Below are 26,071 nucleotides of genomic sequence, written 5' to 3'. Positions count from 1 at the left end.
CTCAGTACCTCAGTGCTCTGCGACACAGCTTTCCAAATGCAGCACAATACTGGGGGACATGTTTCTTTTCCACATGTTCTGCATGGCTTAAAAACTCTTTCTTCCTTGCCAATGAAAAATGTCACTCTGTGAAGTAGCTTCTTTGGCTGCATGCTTTTTGGCCTGCTGCATGGAAGCCCCCTGTTGTTGTTTTCAGCTCTGCAGCCTCAGCAGTCACAGTTTCTATGACCCTGCACATTTGGATAGTCTTTTCTAGCAACAAGTTTCTCATATGCAGTATTATTTCTTGTAATGCAGTGTCTGCAATGCTACAAATTACCCTTTATCTAATCACATATTCCGTCAAGTTCCCAAAAGCACACTAGTTAATTAGCCTTTTTAGCTCAGTAACATACTGTCTATACTTTCTCATGCTATTTGTTTCCAAATAAACATCTGTATCTTTCAAGATCTCATTCTTTGTTGGCATGCAGTACTCCTGCAATGTACATAATATTTTACTTAATATCACACATTGACCTTTCTCAAAGCTAAAGGTGTCCTAAACAGCCAAGGCTTCCCCCACTACAATATTTAAGACAAGAGATAATTTGACTCTATTTGTTTTTTGTTTGTTTTTTGTTTTTTATTCCTCTGTGGCTGCTAGGTGCACTCAAACCTTTGTCTGTATATCTTCCAGTTCTCCACTATATTGCTCAGCATCAGAAGGCTAGATGGAGGTGACAAAATGTCTATGACTAACTGTAATTTACTTAACTGTGCAGGCAAATCACTTACAGGTTTTTTTTCTTCCACATGGCTATTCTTCCACTTACTCTCAGGTTACAACTTTTCAATTAGCAATTCTAATTCTTTCAAGTTATTTCTCATTTGCCACTTCTGACACACAAGAATGAGGAACTAGACAACAGATTTTATTCTAGAGAATGGTGTAACCTCTGTAGTCCCTGTCTGGCTCTTAAATAACTGACTTCCTGTTATATCACTAAGGGACCATCTCCCAGATCCCAACTCCATCAGCCTCTTGTTAGCGAGCATCTATAAATTATAACATTTATCACTACAGTGCACACATTCTGAAGGAGGTCAACTCTTCTGGTGTTTTTTTGAAAGTTTATAATCTCTTTTCAGCTTCTCCTGAAGGAGAAACTTTCATCTATGGAGATTTTTGGAACTATTTTTGATTTGTAACAGTTTTGCTGAAAAACACAATTTAAGATTAATTTTAATTCAGAGTAATCATTTACTTGTAAACTAGTTTTAGTGATTACTTAAAACGTTTGTTGATTTGGAGCCTTTGGGTGTGTCTACACGTGCATTAAGGCATTTTTTTCTGATGTGCATTAAATTTGGTACCTCCAGTATGAGGTACTGAAGAAAGGTGCAGTAAAATAGGCTACTGTACATTAAAGCACATGTGTAGATGTGCCCTCTGAGAGTAAGTTCCATAGTCTTGAGAAGGATAATATGAAGTCTTAAATAAAAACTAAGCTGACTTCCTGACTAGCTATGAAGCCAAAATTGGCACTTTTATGATCCCTTTTCCACATAAACTGCAGGAAAATGAATGTTACTTGACTGCAAATAGTAAGCGATGCGATCTGTGTACTGCATGAAGAAAGCTAAGAAGTAAATTAGCATACTTATGTATAGAGGTCTAGTCCACAATATGTTTTTTCTCATAATCAAGGGAAGAATATTTATACTTCACCATTGTTTTAAATCTGAATTTGTTTCTCAGCTTACCTTATTTTTACATTTTTTTTCTTGAAAAGGGAAGATTTACTTTTAGTTGCTTCCTAGCAGATATACAGTATTTTTAAATGTGTGACTATTTCAACTCTTTGCTGTCAATTCCACTGTCAGCTCTTTTCTTAGTTTAAATCCAGCAATGAACTAATGACCTCTCTAGTACAGAAATGAGGATAATACAGTATTCACTGAATACTTCCTGTGTTACATAGATTGCTAAAATATATGAATTTGTGACAACTTTGGTCATCACTTGTAATGTTTGAATAGCTCATTCTAAATCTTACTGATAAACCACATCTAAGATCTGAAAACTAATACAATGTTCTTCCTAGACTTCACTTGCTGCATGCTTGCAGTTCACTGCATTCACATGGAACCCATTGGCTAAAATGAGGGACTTGTGCAGGAGAAAGAATTTGTAACAGTGGTGATGGATTAGAAAGCATATTTATAAATTTTTGTTCCCTGGAAAAAACACACAAGCTATCTCCTCTACCTAGAACAGTATTTCCTCTTTCATCCAAATTTGTCAGTCATGAATGTTTAGTTTGTGGTGAAATAAAAATTTAATTTATTTTCACTAAAGCTTCCTTTGAAATGTTCTTGTTTGATTGGGACATATAATTAATATGTGACGCTTATCTATGCCACATGTAAAAAACCACAAGGATGAGGTTCTGTCAAAGGAAATAAAAATAAAACAAAATTCCCCAAGCCTCTAACTTCCATACAGAAACAAACAGATACTATATATGGGTAAATAAAGCAAGCATTTTTCCCCAAGTATTAATTCTAATTTAAATATATATTCTTTTGGTCATCTGACTCCCCTTTTATGCTTAATTTCCACCACTATTTGTGTGATAAAATGTTATTAATATTAATATTTATTTAAAGGGAATTTTAGAATTTAAGTGCAATTAAGTATTCATAGTGAAATCCTGATTACCTGAATTACATTTTTTCGACTATGCACAGAAACCATATTATGAGATTCTTGTGACCAAATACAGTTAACCATATCCTATTGGATTTCTGAATAATATTTAAACAGTAGTGTAACTTAAATTCAAAACCAACTTGCTTGGCCAATTTAATACACACAAGAAAATCCAGATCTCCTTAACATAATCTGCAGAGAAGACAAATTCATCACATAAATTGTTGCCAATTAGTTGCTTAGACACAGAGCTCCCATTGGCTCTCAACTTTTAGCTACTTTATATTTTTGTGTGTTATATATGCTTCTACTTCTCCAACTCTCATATTATCAATTGGTTTTAGCATATTAAGAATGCAAAACACAGTGGAAATGGTAAAATTCCATCAGACAATTGAGGTTTGTCCCTTTTAATATGCTATTCCCCCAGGGTGGTATTGATTATAATTGATTTCTAAATAACCTAAAGTCTTTGCTTCAGCAACTTGGTTAGGCAGGTCATTCAAAATAGTTCTTACAAGGATGTAAAATGAACTAACTGTCTCATGTTTAGACAGCAAGTTGTTGCTCTTTAGCCTGACAGATTTCATTCAGGTAAATTTTAACAGACTGTATAATAAAATAGTCTAATAGGGACTTATTTCGTTTTTCTTTCTGACTATCTCCCAATCTCTTTACTTTCCACACACTAAAAATACTGGAGAAAAACTGTCCTGAACATTCATAAAAAATGAACCTAGATAGTTCAACTGCCATCTGGCTTACCTTTAAGTTGCATTATATTTGCTACTTTAAAGAAAGACTAATTAAAGTTAAGTATCTTGGAGATCTATTGCATCTGATGATTTCTAATACAAATTAGAAAATAGGTAAATTGAACATGAAATATTCAAGTGATCTACTTTTGGAACTAAAATACAAACAACATATAGGTTAGCTGAAATAAGGTTATAATTTTATGCACAAAAGAAACACAACACCAGTTTGTACCAAAAATATTCAGTGTGACTATCATACAAATTACATGTATGTATCTATAAATTAATATTTAATAACAGTAAAACCATACAATCAAAACAGGCTACTTATAATAGACCTAATACTCCCTAGTGACTTGGACTGTTTGGTTTCCTAAAAACATTGCATGGTCATACAAGTGTTTTTGAGTTTTGAGTGTTTTCCAGAAGAATTCTAGCTACCTCTCCTCCTCATAGAACAAGTTAAAAAAAAAAAAAGAAAAAAAAAAAAAAAGAGGGAACTTTGAAGCTAATTTTGCATAAAAGTGTATACATGTGATTGATTTTTTTAAAAGTCATAAGATAAGTAAATATTGAAATCACATATAAATGTAAGTTTAGTAGCAACTGCATGTATGGCCTAGTGGCCTTTGACATTTTTTTGAAACAGAAAAAAAAGACACATTTTTTAAATAGTATCTGCTTCTAAAGCTACCTTAAATTCATGGTGGCTGTTATAATTCTCCATCACCTGTGATGTTCTTTTCCTACTAATAAGCCTGTCTTTGTGTGGGGAAAGGACATCAATTCTGTGTTTTAATTCTGTGGTTTCCAACCTTTTTTTGATTGAGGACACCCCTTGGAACATGCTAGCTCTTAGCTTTCACTTGTTTTTTTGACTATGGAAGAAGAATAGAGTAATTCTAGGATGTGGTCCTAAAATTTAAAAATAGTAATATATTCACTTCAAACAAGAGAGACATAAGTAATAAAAGCTCCAAGCAGGCACCCTTCCCACATACGCTGAAGTATAGCACATGTGATATAGTCAGGCTCAGAACTTAACAGGGCATTCACTGACTGTCACAAAAAAGAAAAGGCAACAATAAAGGAATATGAAGTCCTGCCTATGAATTCACTTTAAGCTTGGCTGATCACACAGGTACTGCAGTAAAGTTATTCATCCCATAACCCTGGCTGAAGGGCAACTTCCATCTCTGATATGCGCCATGAGTATTCACTTAGCATCACCTGAAAGGAGCAACACTGCCTGCTAACAGGTAGTCCAAAATAATAGCCTGCATGGTAAGGAGACAGATGCCAGAAGCATAAAGAAACATGAAGCACAGAACAGAATAAAAATATAAGATGAAATTAGTTTTGTCCTAATGATGTGCGTGTCTAACATGATATTTCATGTTACAAAGGCCACACCTCAGAGTACTGTCCAGGTGTTGGCAATACACAATTATATTTCAAACATGGATTTGCAAAGATTTTTAGTTCCAAGATTGTGGGATGCAATTCAATTGGTTGAGAAGGTGTAAATAAGCTCTTACAGCCAATTATACAGTGTGGAAATTCTGCTTCAGAGAAGCTACAGTGGGTGTTTGCCTTTTTACAATACACATTTCAGGAAAAATATTTTCCAAAAAAGGGAAGACTTATGTCTCATGAAAGCAGCTGTTTCCTAGTCTTGCACTGGTACCTAATGAGTGTCTAATGTGTTAGATGAGAGAGATGTTTTTTAAAATGCTATGTCTTTGCCGCCATAAAAATATTGAAATACACATAAATAGATTTAAATTTCTCTACAGAATCTCCTCCAACATGCAAATAAATGGAAATATATACATGCACACATAAACATGTGCGCACACATCTCCATTCATGTCTGTTTAGTGTCACACTTCCTCCTCCAATGAAACAAAACAATCCAGCAAGCTCTCCAAAGCTGCTATGTTTTGATTAAATTTTTGCCTTCCCTTGTCCCTGAATTTATACACATCATGACAAGCTGAGACTTTTTTTCTTCTAATTAAGATGTCTAAATGTAACAATTGCTCAGATATATGCCTTACCATTTACCTTTCCAATTGAGTGTTAAATATGGTGATTATTTTCCTAGTTTTATGGGACAGAAAACTAAATTCACCATTTTCTTGGCTAGATTTCAAAAGCTCTATATTCTATGTCTGAAAAACACAGGAAAAATATTTGTTATTACAACACCTTTGATGAGTTTTCATATTGATGGCCAGATTTTAGACTATCCGCTGCCAGGGAGCTTTGTGGGTTTTTTTTTTTTTTTTTGGATCTTGATAATCTTATAAACCTTTTTCTTTAAATAGCTTAACATTATTCCCATTGGTAAAGCTGTTCTCCAGTGGCTGAAACAATATTTAAATCTAACTTATGATATTCATAATCCTGAGCCATTTTACCCTGCCAAACCCCTAAATTAATCATTGGCCAAAATGAGAATTCCTGGAATCTGTTGCTCAGGTCTGTTAAGTCTATACTTATAGACATGCAATATGGTGGATGTGAATTAATTTTCTATAAATAATCACATTAATATATTCTTATAACAAGATCATTCATCAGATACACAAAATGCCAGTGTTCCGTTTCTGAAAATCTTGTATCCATACTTCATTTAAGTAGGAAAATAAAAGCAGGATTTATTGTAGGTTATTATAGGTGGGCCCTTGAACCTGCTGCCCTTCACAAGTCAGTTAGCTTTACTATTAGTCCCACCAAATAAACTTTAGTCTTTAGCAACGCAAACAGAAAAAAACAAAATCCTCTGTCCTCGCTGGACATTATGAGAGAAGTACTTCCCACTCGGCTTCTCCCCAACACAGCAGAATAGCTTCTCCTTGCAAGCTGTTCCCTCAAAGGCTGTCCCTTCTCTTCTCTCCTTTGGATTTTAAGCTCCCAGTGGGACAGTTTTTCATTAGCAAAATGTCCCACAGCTGAATGTCCTTAAGGAGGGGCTAGTCACCCCTCCTTAAGGGGAACAGACCACCCTATAACAGTTACCAACAGCCATACTAGTATTGTGTTTTAACTTACAAGCAATTTATACATTTTGCATAGACATGTTAAAGATGGAGAAAGAAATGGAATCTCAAGGGTGGGGATAGGCATGTGAATGTGCATGCTGATTTAAATCTTATATATTAAGGAAGGAAGCTTTCCTTTTCCTGTTCTGTTTCATAGGAACAACATGCTTGGTGAATTAACACCATGCTATCATGGAAGTTCTGAACAATGCATTTTGAAATGGATGGAACAGAACACACACGCTACAGTGTTCTTTCGTTCCCTCCCTCCATCCCATTCTTTTTTATTTATTCATTTATTAAATAGTTTAAAGGACTCTTAATTGATTTTAGTGCTTGATCTGTATCATATTCTTACACAACACCCCATATGAAAGCATACAAGAAAATGAAAATCAGAACAAAGTTAGAGCATCCCATCATTTTCCAATGTCTCATTGCCAACTTGATTTATGATCAGTTTTCTTTAATAACCTCATCCTTCACTGAAAGTTAATGTGGTTTTTCAAATCAAACATGTCCTGAACTTGTACATACTCTGAGGAAACCTTGGTGGATTGTCGTTGACATCAGTGAGTGTGATATTTACAGTCGTTGACCCTGATAGCCCTCCGACCTGCCCAGCCATATCTTTGGCTTGAATGACAACAGAATAATGCTCTCTGGCTTCCCTGTCCATATTATGCAAGGCAGTCCTGATAACTCCTGTGAAGTAAAGAAAAACAAGAGAAAGATCAGGATTAGATTTTCCTAACAGCAACAAAGGATAGACACCTGCAAGACTTCCCCTGTCAAAAAGGTAGGATACAACAAATGTTCTACTAATGAAAAATCTACATACATCCAAGATAAACCATTTTTAATTTAATTTCTGATTTATAATCAACACACTGCCAGTCTCTTGTGAGCAGACAACTGATAAAAAATGAGTTATATATTACACTATGAAAAATGTCAAAGAGTATTTCATTGTTTTGTAATATAATTATGGTAGCAATTGCTAGATAGTCAGTTTGCTTGAGGATATGTAGAAATTAAAATCACACATAGTACAAGAAAATTTATTAATATATTAATAAATGATTAATCTATTTCATGTAATGTAAAAAGACCTCAAGGTACATCATCAGAAAAGACAATGTATTCTCATATATGATAATTACTTAAGTAGTAGTTTAACTGAAATTTTAATGAATGTGAATTATGCCCCATCAAAGAAGCTCAAATTATGTATGGTATTTGAACAAAAATATTTTTTTTTCTTTTTCCCAGAAGTTTTGATGGGTAGTAGCTGAAACACTATTTAAAAACATGCACCTTCACATTAAAAAAAAAAAATATGTGCATTCATAGTTTTAGATGCGACTTAGCATTAGTATGAAAAACAAATTTTTACTTTAGTGATACTCTACCAGTCAACAAACTTGAAAGTGAAGGAGCTGAAAATTTTATTTAATTTTAAGCAAAATAATTAGAAATGTTCCCCATATGCAAACACATACTGATGAAAACAGAGTTATACAAAAATCACTGACAGAATAATCTGACCCATGGAACTATTGTCACTGGTGTTGGTATATGAGATAGAGAGAATCCAATTACTTTCTCTAATCCCAGTGTGTTGGGAAGTTTGGAGGTCAGATAAACCCCACACAATATTACTTGTAAAGTGGGCCCATCTGATATAGAAGATAATAAAGCATGAAAAAAATCCCCTAAGCTTCTTTCTAGAGCAGACTTCTTCCTCAAGTTTTAGAATTAAAAGTGATCTGTAAAGGCATTGGAAGCATGCTGTTAAATGAAGAAAACGGAAGTTACAGCTATGAAGACATTCTTAAAAATGCATAAAGGGATACCCTTGTTAAAATAAAACTGTATGAAATGTTGGGAATAACTCAACTATGATCTTTTAAACTTAATGACTGTTACAATGACTGGAGGAAAAAAAAAAAACCTCAACAGGTGTAACTGTTGTTCCCTTGCAAGTTTAAATCATTTGATAGCCATGTATAAGGAATAAGCATCCTCCCCCTCAAAGCAATTTTCAGAACAGTATGGTTCCTGAAGCTTGTTTCCACAATTGTTTAAAGTGAAAAAATATTTCCAGAAGTACCATTTTCTTTTTATTATATTTTAAACTTTGCCAAATTGTTTTTCAATAGTAAAAACAGGGAAACAATCCTGAAAGTATATACCTGAAATATACATTTCAGTGTATTCTGTCTAATTCTTACTATCCTACTGAAAAACCAAAGAGCAGCTGCTTTAAACTCAGGGAACTAAACTGCATACTTGTTGTGAAGGCTGAACTGGTGCATGCCCACACATGCAGTGGGTTTCTATAAGGAAAATTCATCAGGATAGCATGGGAGAGAACTGCAATAAGTATTTTAGAAAATAAATTAGCATTTGATATAACTAATGTATATATAATTGTGGAGGAGTGTTCTTAAGAAAAACAAAAATTAAAATCTTGTGATTTTTTAAATCAAGTTTGATTTGCATTTAAGTTTGTTCTTACGAGAAACATTAACATCCTGGCCACTGAAACCAAAGGGAAAGATGACTAATATTAAGCTGTGCAATTCTACTTTGTTTGTTCATCAATTAAAGATATGCTTCTTAACTTGGATCATCACAAAATACCCAGAATACACTATCAAGCCACAATTTACATGTAAATATTAGAATTAGACTGAGAAATTTTAAAGGAAAAACATATTCCATTTCATATGCAGTTCCTTAGAAAGCAAAATGCTTGAAGAAATATAGTCAATGTTACTGGAATGTAACTCTGAAAGAAGGCTGGAAAAAAAGTTTCTACGATGTGAAAAAGCCTTTTTTAACACTTACCAATAAAAATGTTTGGGTTTTTCATATTGGATTATTTTTCATTTTACTTTATAATTAGATTAGATTAGATATAATAACCCCCGCAAAAACTCAGTCAAGAGAGACTTTGTCATGAATAAAGCATATTTTTTGCTGTTCCTTCACCGAGAATTTAAAAAAAAAAAAAAGTTTTTTGTTCGAAGTAAAAACAAAGCAAATTTTGAAAACTTGAAACCCATGACCAGCTGAAATTTCTGTCCTCTACAGAACCCTACTAATAATATAGAGTATATTAATATACTAAATGTTAAGTAATTTTTTTCCATTCAGAAAATGGTTTATATCTTGAAGAGTGGAAACAGAAGACGTGTAAATAGAAGTACGTGAAGAACATAGCTCAGCTCTAACCATTCCCACACGTTTCTACTTTCACTCTGTTTTCTGTAAAATAAATAAATGGGCAAGTAGTGGTAATCAAAACCAACTGGAAACCAATTGCTTACAACAAAAATTTGCTTTGTTTACCCCAGATCATCTGGATCAGGTCAGAACTGGCCCAATGGCTGCATCCACACAAGCATGCATGTGTGTTCTGCAGCACATCAAAGGCATTCAAGGCACCACAAAACATACCTTGTATATGTGATTTGGTTCTCCACACTGCATATTAGATACCAGGAAATCCTGGTATAATTAAAAAAACCCCAAAAAACCCTCAGAAAAAAGTGGGACTGGGCATGTGGTGACAGCATGTGCTACTGGAACCTGGAGCCTGGCCAGCACTTGAAGTATGGCTATGGCACACCCAGATTGCCACTGCTGGAGACCTGGGAGTCCCCCAGGACTCTAGGTAAGGCTGCTGGGGCAGTGCAGGTGCTTGCCTCAGCATCCCCCACCGCACCTGGAGCATTTTTCTCCACATTAACCGCATGTGCAAGGGTGTGCACCAGGGCAAAAAGCAGCAGTACAAATTTATGCCACTTTTTTTTACTTAAAGCAATCACATGAGCCTGCTCATGAGGCTGCGGCCAATGAGTGTTATTAGCCACACAGCAAAGCTGTAAACTCCTTTTCCTAGAGTATGCCATCAGCAAAGTTCACAATCAAAAGCTCAGTATGTTATGTAGCTCAAGAATATTCTTTCAACTGTTTTGAGAGTTTGGTTGCAAAATCATATGTATAGTCAAAATTACCTGAATTAATTAAAAACAAAACAAAACAAAGAGGGCTTTCCTGCTTGCTGTTTTCTAGAATACATTTCAAGCTACTCTGACAGTCATTCACTTTTGGACTGGGAATGGTCCCTGAGGATTCATCTGTATAGCTTTGGAAGTGTCCCTGACAGCACCATCAACAAGTACATCCCACCCAACTGCTCCTGTTCTGCATACTCCAAACCTAGAAATGGAGCAGGGAGCCCTCATTTCCCCAAAGTCACTCTGACATTGTATTATACTGCCTCTCATACCAGAGAGAGATCTCAAAAGCAACATCAGTAATTCCCTTTGAAACTTTACTGCCTAGGATTGATACCTAAAACAACCCCTAGGCAAGATTCCAGTAAACCTCATTCCCAAGAAGATATGTAAGGTAGAAAATGACATAAACCAAGCCAAGTTTACACATTCTTAACAAAAAGGACTTATACCTGGGAATTGAATAAGGCTATTTATTTCTCCTTTACAGCTACTCAGTTTGGCACATGAAAGTAAAATATTCACAAGTGAAATGTTTCATTTTGTTATTAGAACATGAACACTGATCAGTAGATGATTTCTCATAAAGTATCATTAGGTCATACCACCCCAGTGTAATCATCATCTACATTTTATCTAAACCTGCAGTACTTTCTAGTGGTTTCTAATGTTGTTAGTCTGGTAACAGCAATAATTACTACACTCATTAAAATATATTTTAAATGTCCATTTAATGAACTGATTACATGAGAACTTTGACTAATTAGGGATGAAAAACAAGTGGTATAGGAAGCAGAGAAATATGATAATTTCATTAGTATTATTTTCAGATTGTGGTTGACAGTTCTATTTCTGTCACTGTGTTGATTTAGGAGTATGTGGATAGGTTATTATTAGAATCACTTTGTTATAACATTATTTTTCTTGAATGTCTTGAGTACATTAAAATAAATTTCTAACTGAAAATACAAAAACTTGGAAGGATATAACCATGTGGCTTTCCTGCCCATTCCTTCCCTCCTCTACCCTGCAATTCAGGTAATTGCTAAAGAATTACAATAGGGCTCTAGATGTCTAAACATGACACACGCTTTAAACAAAAGCCACAAAATTAACCCCAAATCCATAGCTCCCTAAAATTTAAGTATATTTAAAATAAAGGGGTTTTGTTATGTTTTATTTTGTTCAGCCTAGATCAGGGGTCTCCAATCTTTTTATGGTAAAGATCAGTTTTTGGAAGTAAAGGGCAGCCCAGAAACTATGATCCCCCCCTGCGCTGCTCCCTATGTCCCCCTCCCCCGCCCCGCTGGGACATGTGTCCCACTGCTGGGCTGGCAAGGGGGCGAGGCTCAGCCGAAAGAAAATATAGAAATAACAGTATATAACACGATATAACAGTATATAACAGTAGGCGGCAGGGGGAGCAGGTAGAGCCACAGGGAAGCTGGGCTGGGGACTTTGGGTGGCTGCAGCAGGGGCACACACTCAGCCAAGATCATAACCTAGAGCCCACGTGTGCCCAAAGGACTGCTCAAATTGTCTGCACCCCTGGTAGTCCCAAAGGTGCAGGGGGGAACTCCTGCCGCTGGGTGCAGCCTGGTGGAGGCCCCAGGGGCCCCTGTCCCCGCAGCCTGTACTCAGGGTACAGCAGGCAGCCTCAAGCACCAGCTGTCTCCATCCCGAGCACAGGTGGGGGTGGGGGGAACAGGCCTCCCAAGGCCTCTGCCAGGTTGCATCCAGTGGCGAGAGCTCCCCCTCACATGCCCCTGGATGACCAGATCTTCCTAGACCCAGTTAGGCTGGGACCTAACCCCACTTGTGTCCTGCTGCTGCCCTGAGCCACACCCACCCTGCAGCTGGATGCAAGTGGCCTCAGGCCCAGACATGGCTGGGTCCGCAAGTCTCTGTGGTCCAGTGGTGTGTGGGGGGGAGGGAGGTTCTCCACTGCCGGGCACGCTGCAGCAGAGGCCCTGGGGAGCCTGCGCTCCCCCAAACTGTGCTTTGGGTGGAGGTGCCTGCTGCTGCCTGCCTGCTGCACCTGGAGCACAGATGGGGAGGCACAGACCCCTCAGGCCTTCAGAGCACAGGTGCGGGGTGGGCCCCTGAACCTCCCACTGGGCTTCCCCCCAGTGGCGGGAGCCCCTGCTTATGTGCCCCTGGCCGGTGGAGAGTCCCAGATAGGGCCAGTGTGGTGTATGGCACTGTAGATGTGTTTGCGGCACCACATAGTGCATGGCTGCAGTCATCTGGACGTGGGTAATGTGAGCATGAGAGAGAGAGAGAGAGAGAATTTTTCTCCTCAGCTGGAGAAATTGATAAGACTTCTTGAATAAGTAGGCAACAACAGTGAAAACTAAATTAGAATATAATATTCTGTTTGTTTAATCAAGTGGGGTTAGCTAGAGTAATGATGCTATAATAGAAAAGGAAGGGGGAAAAAAAAAAAATCAATCAACATTTGCCATCAATAACAAAAGCTTTGTCAGGAATCTTTGAGACTGGAAGCCTGAAAGTATAAAAAAAATTGAAAAAGCACAGGTAGAAACCTCCCAAATTGATAATATTTATTAGCTTGAAGGAAGACTTTACTGATGGACTGAAAAGACATAGCAGAAATAACTTCTTCTCATATTTGTGTGGATGCCAAATGGAATCACAATATCATTCAACATTTTCCTAAAGCAGAGCAGAACCAAGTGAAATAAATATAGTACATAATGCCATGCTACCTGCAGGTGATGAGACAGGAAAACCTAATCTGCCATACACAGTCACTGTAAATTGTGAAACTGTCTATTACAGAACTACCATAGCAACAGACCACCCAAGCTGGGCAGGATACTGTCATTCTTTCTACTGCCCATAGTTAAAGCAGCTACATAACGGATGCTAGCTTTGTCAGTTCTGCTTCAGTTGTTTTTTACTCCCAGGTTTTAAAAAAATATTCCTTTTTCCTCTCAGACCTCTGTAGGCTGGCTGAATCAACAGGATCCTATTGCCTGTGGTGTTTTACTATTGAAGCATTGTAGCCTTCCCAATGCCTGCAAATTGCTGTCTGACTGCAGCTTCCCAATCACTCTGATATGGAGGGGTTTTCATCTGGGTCTAGTGGTTGTAGATTACAGGTTTACAGTACTGTGACTGTACTCACTCCTGTAAATATTACACTTTAACTTTGGCTCACTGACCTGTGTTGAACTCATCAACTAATTTAGCAACCAAACAACACATATACTTTTGTGCCAACCAGTTCATCTGGTGGGACTCTCTCTACATCAATTGTTAAATAAGCTGCAAAGCTCTAACACTTTAAAAATACTTTTTTAAAGGTGACAGATTGCACAAGGAACTAATGTCTAGATCTTTAGCTTTGTAAGCAGAAGTCAAGGAATCTGTACTGGTTTACTCTCTGAGGGGCAAAATAATATGTTTGGGCACACTGGGCATGTCTACATGTGCATTTAATGTTCACAAATAAACAGTTTATTACTCCAGAGTTTGGGGCTTCTAGGGATGCTGTTTGAATGTGCGCCCAGGAGCAAATAATTCCAAAGCAATTAGCTCCAGAGTTTATTCATGTTCAACACACTGAGCCCAGTCAGAGCAGCCTGCAGGCAGCCCCCACACTGAAGGACCCTTGTGCCCCAGCAAGCTGGGTCAGCACCTACATATGCACTGGTGTGCATGAAAAAACTTCAGAGGAGGGTAGTACTTGTAAATACCTACTCCAGGTATATTAGTTTTGTGTGCCCCAATAGTCAACTCTGCAGTAAATGTCTTGTGTAGATGTGCCCACCATAGATAAAAATGAGGGAAAAGCTGTTCATTTAAATATTTTACCCTATCTTTATAAATAACAAGGAGATTTGAATTGGGTCAGATAAAATATACTCTTTTGGGGTATGAGGAACAGCAAGGAATATAAACTGACTTTCAGGAATGCAAGAGGGTTAAGTGCTTCCATGGTGCTAATCTCAAAGTGACACAGGAAGAGTCAACACTCTGTGGGTGCAGTGAGATCTACACAATAACTATTAAAGTGCTTTCCAGCACAAAAGACCCCACCACCTTCATAACTATTTAACCTAGAAAAGTTAGCATTAAATTGGAAGTTAAGAAACATGATCTCTAACAAGTAAATACTGTACCAGAGTTTCTTAGAGTTCTCATAGTGTCTGAATGCACTTTGACAGATAGTGTCCATCTAAAGTCAGGCAACAGTATCACTGGTGGCCAGTAGTAAGTACTGGTGGCCAGTAGTGGTGGCTAATTTTTTCAGAGAGATCGAAGGATTAATGTCCTCTTCATAAACACAACATTGTCAGAGGTACCATTTTTGGTTTCTATTTAAAACATTTCTTCATTTACTCTAAAACACAGGAAATCTATCTTGGGAGAGGAAGTAAATTTGAACTCATGGGGTATTTGTAGATGACACGGGGTGGGGGGGTTAAATTGAAGCAGTGTTTTTTTAAAAACATCACTTCAATTTAGAGTGAAGTAAACCCCCGTGTCATGTACACCCATGTCCTTACCTGCCTCTCTGATGGTGGGGAGGGGAGAGCAAGCTTCTGGTGGTCCAAGCAGTCCCTAAGCTGCAGCGGGTGTTGGGACAGGGAGGGGGAAGTCTGGTGCAGGGGGGAGGGCTGGGGCTTCCCTCTGCGGCAGTGGTGCCACCCCCTGCCCCAGGAAACCCTCCTGCAGGCACCCAGCTTTGGCAATCCCAGGGGGTATCACAGCTGTGGAGGGAAGCACTGGGCCCCCATGCAGCTCAGGCAGGCTCCAGGGGAAAAAATAAAATAAAGATTAAGCTTGCCACTTTTTTTTTTTTCCTTCAGTGCAGCCTGCCTTCCTGGGCTGCTGCTGGGCTTCCTGCATAGCTCCTGAGCCACATGGAGCCCCGTGCTTCCCTCTGCAGCTGTAAGGTAGCAAAACTAAAACTCTTTGGAGGTGTTTTTGTTTGCTGCACCCCAAACTCATTTGCTGTACCCCAAAGTCATTTAAAGTGCATTACACCACCAAATTTGCTACAGTGGCTGGAATTAACGTGTAATACACTGCCAAATTTGCAAACTCATGCAAACAGCAACACCATTATAGCGGTGCAAAAGGGCATTTAACCGCTTTAATGTGTTGCGTACAAATGCCCATGTTTACCAATGGTCCTTACCTTCAGCAGATGTATTGAGGCCCTCGAGTGTAACTTTAGATCTTAAACTAATGTATCTGCAATTAAATTATATTTTCCTAAAAAGATTAAGTTCTTCAAATCCTCAAATCCTGAAATGGTGAATTCTTCATCTCATAGATTCACAGTTTGTTAAAGCCCAAATGGAGCTATCAGATCATCAAAGACCACTTCATTTCACCAGGGATTGAGCCCAGGGTGTCTGCCTAAAGCAGGTCTTGGAGAAAGGCATCTTGTCTTCTAGGAGATCAAGAGGTAGATAACTCATCTCTTCCCCCAGTACTTTGTCCCAGTGGTTGATCAGCCTATTAAAAATCAATGCCATGTTTCCAGTTTCCATTAGCATAGCTTTGGCTTCTAGGTGTTAGTTCTTCACTAAACTGATGAGCTCCTTATACCCTTACCATTTTTTCACCATGAAGGAATCTATACATTGTGAAAGTCACCTCTCAGCCTTTTTTTTCAATAACATAAGTAGACTGAACTTTTAAAGTTTATGACTATAAGGTAATTCTTATTTCTTACATTACTTAAATAATTTTGATGGTGCTATCTTGAACCGGTTCCAGTTTTTCAACATCCTTTAAAAAATGAGGACAGATTCTTATCCATGTATTAGGCATTTAAGTGGACCAAATGGCGATGCGAAAGGGAATCCTATTCCACCCAGCTCAAATCCTGGAGAAACAAGTTAATAAGGCAGGTGGGTGGGTTCTTCTCCTTGCTGTTTTTCTGTGCCTCAGTCCTAAGGGTCAGATGATGATTTGTTACAAAAGTATATGCATTAATGGATTTTCAAGTATAAGAATAGGGTAAAATAGAACTGTGCCTAAGTCCACATAGACAACCAATAGGTAGAATGGAATCTGGCCCCAGAACTTCATGTAGCATTCCTATATCAGCTTCATCAGTGATATATAAAGGGATAAAATCCCCTGCACTACTCTCCTGTTTATATACATCTAAGGATCAAATCAGCCCTTTTTGCACTGGAAGCTCATATTAAGTTGATTGACCTCTATGCCTCAGATGCATCTTTTCCTTCTGGGGTAATACTTTCAATTCCTTGTTCACAGTTATGTGACTTTGCCTGTGGCTGTATTAAAACACATTTTGGTTTTTTAGGCCCACATTTTCAAAAAATCTAGATCACTCTACATACCTTTCTTTAAATTTTTTGTGTCATCCAAAAATTTTAATCAGGAACAGTTTTATATTTACTTCCAAATCTTTAATGAAAAAACTGAATATCATTTGGCTTCATAATGATCCCTGTGGAACCCAATTACAAACATTCCCATTTAAGCATGACTCTCCACTGATGACTGTGTTTTGAGATCTGTCCATTAGTTAGTTCTTAATCCTTTCAACATGTGACTTGTTGCTATTGCTTAGTGATTTTTATCAGTCCAAATGGCAAGTAGAAATGCCTTACAGAAGTCTAAGTTTATTACATCCATGCAGTTACCTCAATCAACTTAATTTGTAATCTCATCAAAAAATGAAATCAGATGTGTTTGACAAGACCTATTTTTCATACAACTGGGTTGACTGGCATTAATTATATTCCTGTCCTATAATTCTTTATCTACTGAATTCCTATCAGCTTTTCCATTACTTTGCCTCAGATTGACGTCAGTCTGACTAGCCTATACTTAACTGGGTCATTCAGCTCTTTTGAATATTGGTACAACATTGGCACACTTTCAGTCTTGTAATATAAAACGAATATTAGTAGGCTAGAGATCATCTTAGACAGTCCTCTAAAGATACTTTATTCCAAGTTAGACCAGCTGGCTTATTTAAAAATCTTCATATCAAGAATAAGTAATTTATTATTGCTCTTGGTTACTAATGAACCTGAAAGCTATTCACCATCCTCATGTGATAGAAGCACATCATATGCTTCCTTTCAAATATGAAATAGAAATATTTTTGATCATTTTGACCTTTTCTATATTGTTATTAAATTATTACTATCACCATTAAATAATGAGCCTATATTACTGCCAGGATTCCTTCTGTTCCTACAGTACTGAAAACAAATCTTCATATTTTCCTTAGCTCTGACAGCCGTAACATTTTGCCTGATGTATTTAGATTCCCTTACCTATTTTCTTCCTCTTGACTTCTAACTTTTATTGATTTTATTTCCCTTTTTATTCTTTATTATGTATTATTTTTTGTAATCTAATTGCTGATGTTATTTCTCCACTTCGTTATTTTATAATACCCTTAAAAGCTCCAAATTGCACACAGATACAAAACTATGACTTCTCCAATAACTAAACATTCCTTTCCAGAACATTCCAAACAACTTTTTCAAATTGGTTATGGGCCTAAACAATTACATAAATGCTTCACTGATATTTTTCCTTTTTGTCTATGCAATTGATCTGGGATCAGTTTACTTGCAAGTAAACTACTTGCTAGTAAACACTCCTGGGCACGCGTCTACACACGCATAGATGTGGGAACAGATTTGCTGCTCCCAGCAGCAAACTGCTCCCATTTTCTATGGCCCTGCAATGGGCCCCTGCTGCCACCAGGGGGACCATACAGCTCCCCCTGGGTGCTAGCCCAGGGTCTTGCAGGGACCACAAGGCCAAGAGACAGCTGTCTCCTGGCCAGTATGGTAACACTGCTCCCTGCCCCCATGGGGTGCCTGCTGCCAGGGCTGGGACAATGTCCCCCTTCTGCAGCAGCAGGGAGCTTCCAGCCCCAGCTCCCTGATCGGGGCAGGGGACTCAGAAAGAGCTGTAAGGGACAGGCAGGTCCCAGGTCCCAGTCCCAATCTGCCTTACCCTTACAGCTCTTTCCAAACCCTATGCCTTGATCACCTGATCAGGGTGCAGGGCTGGTTTCTGGTCCTGATCAGGACAGTTCCTAGCCCTCACTCTGCAATTGCCTGGCAGAGGCTGGAGAGCCTATTCCCTGCTCAGCTCTGTGAGCATGGAGCTGGGTGGGGAACAGGTTGGGGAGCTTGTTCCCTGCTCAGCTCTACAGGCACAGAGCTGGGTGTGGAACAGGCTCCCAGGCCCCCACAAGAAGGAAGCTCCAAGCACCAGCTTCATGACCATGGGGCCAGCACTGGGAGATCCTAATTTCCCAGCCCAAGCTCCACAGTTGTAGGATCTCCCAGCTCCCTGCTCATGATGGTGAAGTGGGTCTGGGAGATAATAATCATGTTCTCAGAGTGGGGGGCTTGGAGCTTCCTGCTGCTGGGGCAGGGGGACATAGTCCCTGCCTGTGCTCCAATGCCAGAACCCACCCCAGTAGCAGGCTTCTCCAAGGGGCAGGGAGTAATCCTGGGCAATCATCTACATATGCATTACTGTGCAGTAACTACTCACAAATAAATCTGCTACTTGCATTAGCAAGGTTTACTGAGCAGTAAGCATATGCATGTGTAGATGCACATGCTTACTGTGCAGTGAACTACACTACTTAGCAGTAAAGTGTCTAGTGTAGATGCATCCACTGGGTCTTTTTATTGATTACTCTTCTTTTCAGAATTTCTATATCGAATTGTTCTGTCCTTATGAAAAAAATACAATAATTTCCCAGGGATTTGGTAGCAAAATGTAGCTAAACAATCTCTATGACAAATCCCCTATTTAAACTGCTTTTAAGACCTCCTAATCTTGCTTTTCCATTATCTTTGTCTACATTTATTTCCTGAGATGGAGGAGAATCCTTCCAAATTGACTGGATAAATGTAATATTGTTTCTATCATTGGTATGCTATATAATGTTCAGCTTTGTGAATACATGAGAATGATTAGTGCCTGACTCCATCTAGAACTGAGGCAACTTCAGTACTCCTGACAGCTCTTGCTAGGTTTGTCTGTACTGTAACATGGTATGCTCAAGGCTATCACCAAAGAGCGTGGCGCAACCCATGCATCATCTTTTGCTCATTCATGCCTGTCCTAAAAATGTGGCACTCCACTTTTAAACAAGTCAGAGATCTTTAGAGTGAAATGGAGGACCATTCTAGAGTGCATTCACCACTTCATTTCCAGATTGCCACACCTTCCAAAGAAAGTGGGCAGGACTGTCAGAGAACACCAAGGATACACGCATGTAGATATATCCACTGTCCTGATATGGTTGGACTATATTAATTTTCTTCCCAGTCTCTCCCTAAGAAATCTCATTCAATCAATGTATTAAATGACATAGAAACTGACCAAGAAGCAGTTGAAATCAGGCCATAGCTGATATTTTTTGACTTTATTAATTTCCTTACAGTGGTAGAAGATGAGGATAGAATTTCAGGCTTACCTTCACATTTCCTGTCTATTTATTATATTAGACTTTTATACCTATAAAAATGTAACTTTTTGCCTTTAGTAAGTATGTGGTTATATATCTAAATAACTGAAGATAATTAATGTGGATGGCTGCTCTGTAGTATAAAATTGCAGTTTGACTGCTAAGTGATGCCTTGATAACAGGGGCAAGATAAGAGACAATGATTATATGCATCCAAAAGGAGCAATCATACCAGGTCACGTTAGGGAAAAACACATTGAAAACTCCCTTTCAATGAAATTTCATTTACTGACCTGCTAATATTTCAGCTGATACACAAGCTTCAGACATATAGTTTCAGATATCTGCCAGGGAAAAATTGAGCTTTAGCAAAAGAGTTCAGATGATTAGGTTCCCTTTCCACTTAAGCACTGACTCAAATGAGCTCAGTCATGTAACAATCTCAGTGCCTCATATGCATGTCTCTAAAAAGCTTTAATAATACTAAGCAACCTCATGATAGTAGTGCCAAATTTGAAATAAGGTTTGTAAATAATTTAGGAAACTATGTTGCAAAGCCTGTAAATGTGAGTGTAACTTTAAAGTACAAGTAATGCAAATTAAGTTGATCTGAAGATGTAAAACTTTCTGTTAATAGAGCTGCTTATGTATGTGAAGTTACAAAAAATCGTAAGCATTTTGTTTAATCAGGGCTTTAGAAATCTTTGGGTGAAAAACCTCAGGGATTTGTAAACCATTATCACTGTTACTTTCATGTATTATAAAAAGGAGGAATGTGCCCTGCAACAAATTCACTCATTTTGAATGTTTAATATTTTTGAACGAACAATGATCTGCCTCCACTATAACAAAAAGTATTCTGCAACATCCACTGTACTTCAAAGGAAGACGAGAGAACAAATGCATTACTCTGGGGTGGCCAACCAATAACATGCAAGCCACAAGTGGTACAAGAAGTCCGGGTGTGTGTGGCATGTGGCAGATGGGGGAGGTGACAGGGAGCAGAAATCAGAGTAGCAGAACTGATTTATGACACTAAAAAGGTTCGTCCCCACTCTATTTGATGACTGCATTCTTGCCAAATGAAAGACTGAACAGGCAACCAATATAATGCAATAAACAAAGCTGTTTTAGCGTTAGAGTTAAATGTACACAATGCGCAGACAGAAGATGTTGATACTATATATATAAAATTCATGTATATACATAAAATGAATTTAATGAAATAACTCCATCAAGAAGCTTGTGATAATTGCGTTTACAAATGCTACTCTGTTTCCTGGATCCCAAATCCCACAAAATCTTTGTCCTTTAGGTGACATAATAAGTATCTATTGACTTCTGTTGAATTTCAATCAGAATGTATAGACTGGGAGTTAAATATTGATTGGGTTGAAGATTAAATAAATCTGAACCTGAAGGTACAATAAATCTGTCAACTGAAAACAGATATCTATTGTTTCATTGTTATATGTGCAATATTACTGTAAAACAGTATCACATCAACATGTTTAAAAACAATACCCAATATTTTGGTACATAAGTTCCATAATAAGCCCTGTCCCTTTGACTAAAAAAAACATAAAGAAAAAAAATTGAACATATATTGACACATGCATAAATCCATTTTTCTTTTGAATTGAATAGATATGTTATATTGTACGATGGTCTGCTCCTGCCTGAAAACATGAGGCATAAACCTTATCTCTGCTGAAATCATGGCTTGTATGCAATTGAAAATTATTTTGGATTGAAGTAAACTAGGTGTATTTATGATCTGTGCTGCCCAGCTTCTATTAGACTAACATGACCACTCTAGGCTCTGGTACATGTTAGGGTAACACCCCTCCCTTCCACCCACCCCACATCTGGATCAGGTTTACCATCCCCCACTAACCTGGGTTAATCAGTTTACTCCCTGCCCCCAGCCCTGGATAGGTTCACTGTCTCCCCCTACCCTTCCACTCCCAAATCAGGCCTACCAACTAGGGCTGTGTGAAATTTCTCTGAGTATTTCATTTAGAAGCTGTTTCGATGCGTTTTGAGCTTGAAACAGTGAAATCGAAAAAACCCAAAAAGCTCTGAAACATCTTTGAAATAAAATGAGGACACTTGAAACATTTTGAAAGTTTTGAAATGTTTCGAGTTTTGAAGCAGCGGGAGTCAGGGGAGAACCAGGGCTGCACTCTGAGTGGCTCCACAGCCCCAAGGAGCTCAGCCCGGTGGCAGGAGGTGGGCAGAGCCACGGCTGCACTCCACCTCCCACTGCCAGGCTGAGCTCCATGGGGCTGAAGAGCTGCTCGGAGTTCAGCCCAGCAGGGGTGAGCAGGGAAAGCCATGGCTGTGCTCTAAGCAGCTCCACAGCCCCATGGAGCTCAGCCCAGTGGTGGCAGACAGGAAGAGCCAGGGCTGTGCTCTGCCTCCTGCTTCTGGGCTGAGCTCCACGGGGCTGTGGAGCTGCGCAGAGTGCAGCCCTGTCTCTCCCCTGCCACCCGCCACTCGGCTGGATGACAGGAAGCTTCTGCTGCTGCCTGGGGCCAGCGGCAGCATCAGTCTTCTTTGGCACTGGCCGCTGGCTGTGCCCAGCGCCGATCCCAGGTGGCAGTGGCAGCCTCCTGTCATCCCGCACAGATCTGGGGGCTCGCAACCCTGGGAGGAGTCCGGCACAGCCCCACAGCCTTCCTGGGGAAGGATTTGAAGTTTGAGGTGGAGTTTCCAAGAAACCTCTCTCTTTAACACTTGGCAGGCTATATTCCCTCAGAAGGGGCTACCATCCCTGCAATTTTCATCTAAATCAGCCATAAAATGACAAAGTTTCAGGCATTTTCATGATTCTCCAGTATAGCCTATGAGCAAAAAGTTGAAACACATTGAACAGCAAAACAGTTTTGACAAAACAAAATGGGACAGTGCTCTGAAATGAAACAAAACATTGAAATGAAACTGTCCCTTTGAAATGGTGAAACAGGCATTGAAATGAAATGATGGTGTTTTGCACAGTCCTACTGCCAACCCTGACCCCCTGAAACATCCCAGATCCTGCTCACCACCTCCATGCCCTCTTCTCTCCCCATATCCCCTGGCTTATTTGTCGCTGCAAGTGCTTTTCTGGGGGAGCAGATAGGGAATGGGAAACTGCCTGCTCAGCTACTGCCACCTCTGCTTCTGCCATCGCTGCTGTTGCTGTCTGGGCTGGGCTTAGCCCAGAGAGCAGTTGGAGCTCAACAGCAGCAGAGGCGGTGGTTGGGTGGGTGGGTTTCCCTTCCCTGCCTGCTCCTCCAGGACATCACCAACAGCAGCAAGTAAGCTAGGGAACCCAGGATGGTTGGAGATGGTGGCAGTTCCCTCCAGCTCTTGGGGTTTCCCCCCTGCCCTCCCAAGCCCTCATGGTTCACCCATGCTCCAGGGCTGCAAAAGTAGGGAGGCAGACTTTGAGTCATGGGGGAAGCCCTAGGGATGGTGGTGGGAACAGAAGGGAACCAGAGGGGCAGGGGGAAGTCTTGAATGGGAGGAGAGGAGGAGGTGGATTCTTACATTTCAGTCCTTAAGGCCACTGCTTGCCTGAACATGTGACTGATCCAAACTCGAGATGACACTAATTACTACTTTGAGGAGCCTAAGTGCATTGTGTGTAACAAGGCCCTAACTCAAGGATGTAAAAATCATCCCACCCATGGGCCAGATCCAGACTGTAGTGCTCCACATAGGCTGGATCTAGGCATGGCAGTAGGGTGAGCAGCAGGGCTGGATATTAATGCAGCCATTTTTCACCACCCCTCCCCCACTGCCGATACATGGGATTTGTGCCCCAGATTTAGCTGGGAAGCCCCACAGCCACTTGCCCCATCCACATATTCCCAGGCCACTTGACATGTCTCCATGGGTTGGATCCAGTCCACAAGACAAGAGTCTGACACCTCCGTCTAACTCATTTGTAAAGTAACTCTCTGGCCTAGACTTTAAATGAACCTTACTAGGTGCATCTACATGTGCACTTTACTATGGAGCTGACTAATTAGCTCTACAGTAAAGCATCACCATCTATATGTGCACCTATATTAGGGCAAAGTACATTAATTAACCTTGCTGTAGGATAGTTCTGTCCAGAACAAGTACTATACTACAGTGGAATAGTTACATGTCCCAAAATGCTTGTGTAGATGGTGACTGGCTCTGGCTGGGGCACGAGGGTCCTATAGGGTGGGAGCTGCCTCCCAGCTAGCCCTGCACTGTAGCACCTCATACCCCAGCCAGCCTCCATACAGCACATTGAGCTGGGGCAGAGCAGCCCTAGGCTGGCAGGCTGACTCCCTGGGCCACCTCCAGCCCAGGGCTGCTCTGCCCTGCTCAACATGCTGCAGTACCAGGCATGTGTGTGAATGTTGCACCTGTGAGAAACAAACTCGGGTGTAAATTTGCACCAGAGTTTATTGCTACATGCTAATTGGACATGTAGATGCACCCACTTAATGGAATTGTATTATTTCCATCGGTTTCCTCTCTGTATCACTTTCGGGTACAGCTTTGAAGCACTTGTTCACAAAGGCAAATAGTTGCCTTGAACTTTGGGCAAATACTACGAGCACTTAAATAACCTAAATCCAAAATCTTCCAGTGCTCCTGGTAATTGTAGTTTGGACGCCTTATACCTCCAGTCTTTGTGTCTTGATACATCTCCCATCTTGCACCATAGTAATGAGCCTTTTATACTGCACCATGAACAAACAGAAAAAGAAATTAGACTGGGTGCATCATGAGAGATATAGTCCAGGCAGGCACACCATACAACAAAGAAAAGCAAAGCTTGTGGGACTCAGAATTTATCATTGATTAGGCATTGCAAGTAGACTTGTAGTTAATGTACGACAAACCCCAGATAAAAGGTTTCACTTCCATTTGACAAATTAAATTGCTTAGATTCAGGATTTTGTATACATCAAGGATATTTAAGTTAAAATATTTTGTTTTGCGGTTACTAAAGGGAAATATGGAAAAATACGTAAAAGGACAATAGTGAAATTTACCTACAGGACATGTCATCACAGAAACCATTTTCCTTAAAAAATACATACATTTCCATGGAAAATTCTTAATGAAGTCTAATGAAGCTTTCCATTGGTTCATGCGATCTTTGACAAAATTTCTCTTGACTTTTTCATGTCAAAACAAGTTAGCAACAAAGGCAAGTTGGAATTTATATTGCCTGGTTTTCAATAATATCCTAATCAATTCAAGCGTACTTTGTCTAATAAGAAACAATTTTATTTGAGAAATATTTCTTTCCTGACTAAAATATTATATCAAGGAATAAAATGCTACCAATGGGAGGGTGTTTCTATATCATTAAGCCATGTGATCTAGTAGATTTGTGCCTGGCTATATTTTTAACATGACATATACTTGCATGTCAGCATTGGCTACATAGGTCTTTTCAATCCTTATAAAAATTCTATGTGAACTTAGTCACATCTTTCTAATTTGAGAAACACTGAAGTGGTATTTTCCTAATATTATTTAGTATGTGCAATGCAAAGTATCATTGGTATTTTATAAATATCTTTATCTACATATATAACAATACAAACAAAACAACAACCAGACAATTTGTTTATAATCAACCCAAGTGAGAACTGTATATTTAGAATTAAATACAAAGTCCACAAATGTGACTGCTGCAATTCTATTGACATATTACTAAAATGATTTTGGACCTTTACTATAAATAGGACAACTGCCAGGAGAAAATATTATTTGTTAAGTAAATGTGAACAGAAAAAACGGGAGGGTATATAAAGCAGTTTTAAAACAAAGCAGAATAACCAATCTTAAGACACTGCCCAAACTAGCATGCAAGACAGTTTACAATAACAGAAGACAGTTTTAGGGACAGATCCACAGTTGGTGTAAATCAAAGTCACTCAACAGATAATGTATAAAACAATTCACTATGTTAAATGAATACAGAGGGCAAAACTGCTATCTTGGCAACCACATTATGTGTTATCACTTTACTTAAAGTAAACTGCATATAAATCGGTCTTTAGAAATCTAGCCAATATATCACTTTGGATGGCTTT

General features: G+C 39.1%; 1 protein-coding gene across 5 annotated transcripts in view; it reads right to left on the bottom strand.

Annotated features, from left to right (window-relative positions):
- LOC102381138 (cadherin-18) overlaps positions 1-26,071 on the bottom strand; it is a 469,255-nt gene that overhangs the window by 99,158 nt on the left and 344,026 nt on the right. For all 5 annotated transcript variants that reach the window (XM_006023586.2, XM_025204105.1, XM_025204107.1 and 2 more), the window contains one exon: positions 7,038-7,205. In XM_006023586.2, the coding sequence (XP_006023648.1) occupies positions 7,038-7,205 (168 nt within the window). The remainder of the gene's footprint in view (positions 1-7,037; positions 7,206-26,071) is intronic.

The sequence above is a fragment of the Alligator sinensis genome, unplaced genomic scaffold (assembly GCF_000455745.1).
Source record: "Alligator sinensis unplaced genomic scaffold, ASM45574v1 scaffold485_2, whole genome shotgun sequence".
Taxonomy (NCBI): domain Eukaryota; kingdom Metazoa; phylum Chordata; order Crocodylia; family Alligatoridae; genus Alligator; species Alligator sinensis.
The sequence above is the reverse complement of the archived record's forward strand: the minus strand, read 5'-3'. Positions and strand labels throughout refer to the sequence as shown.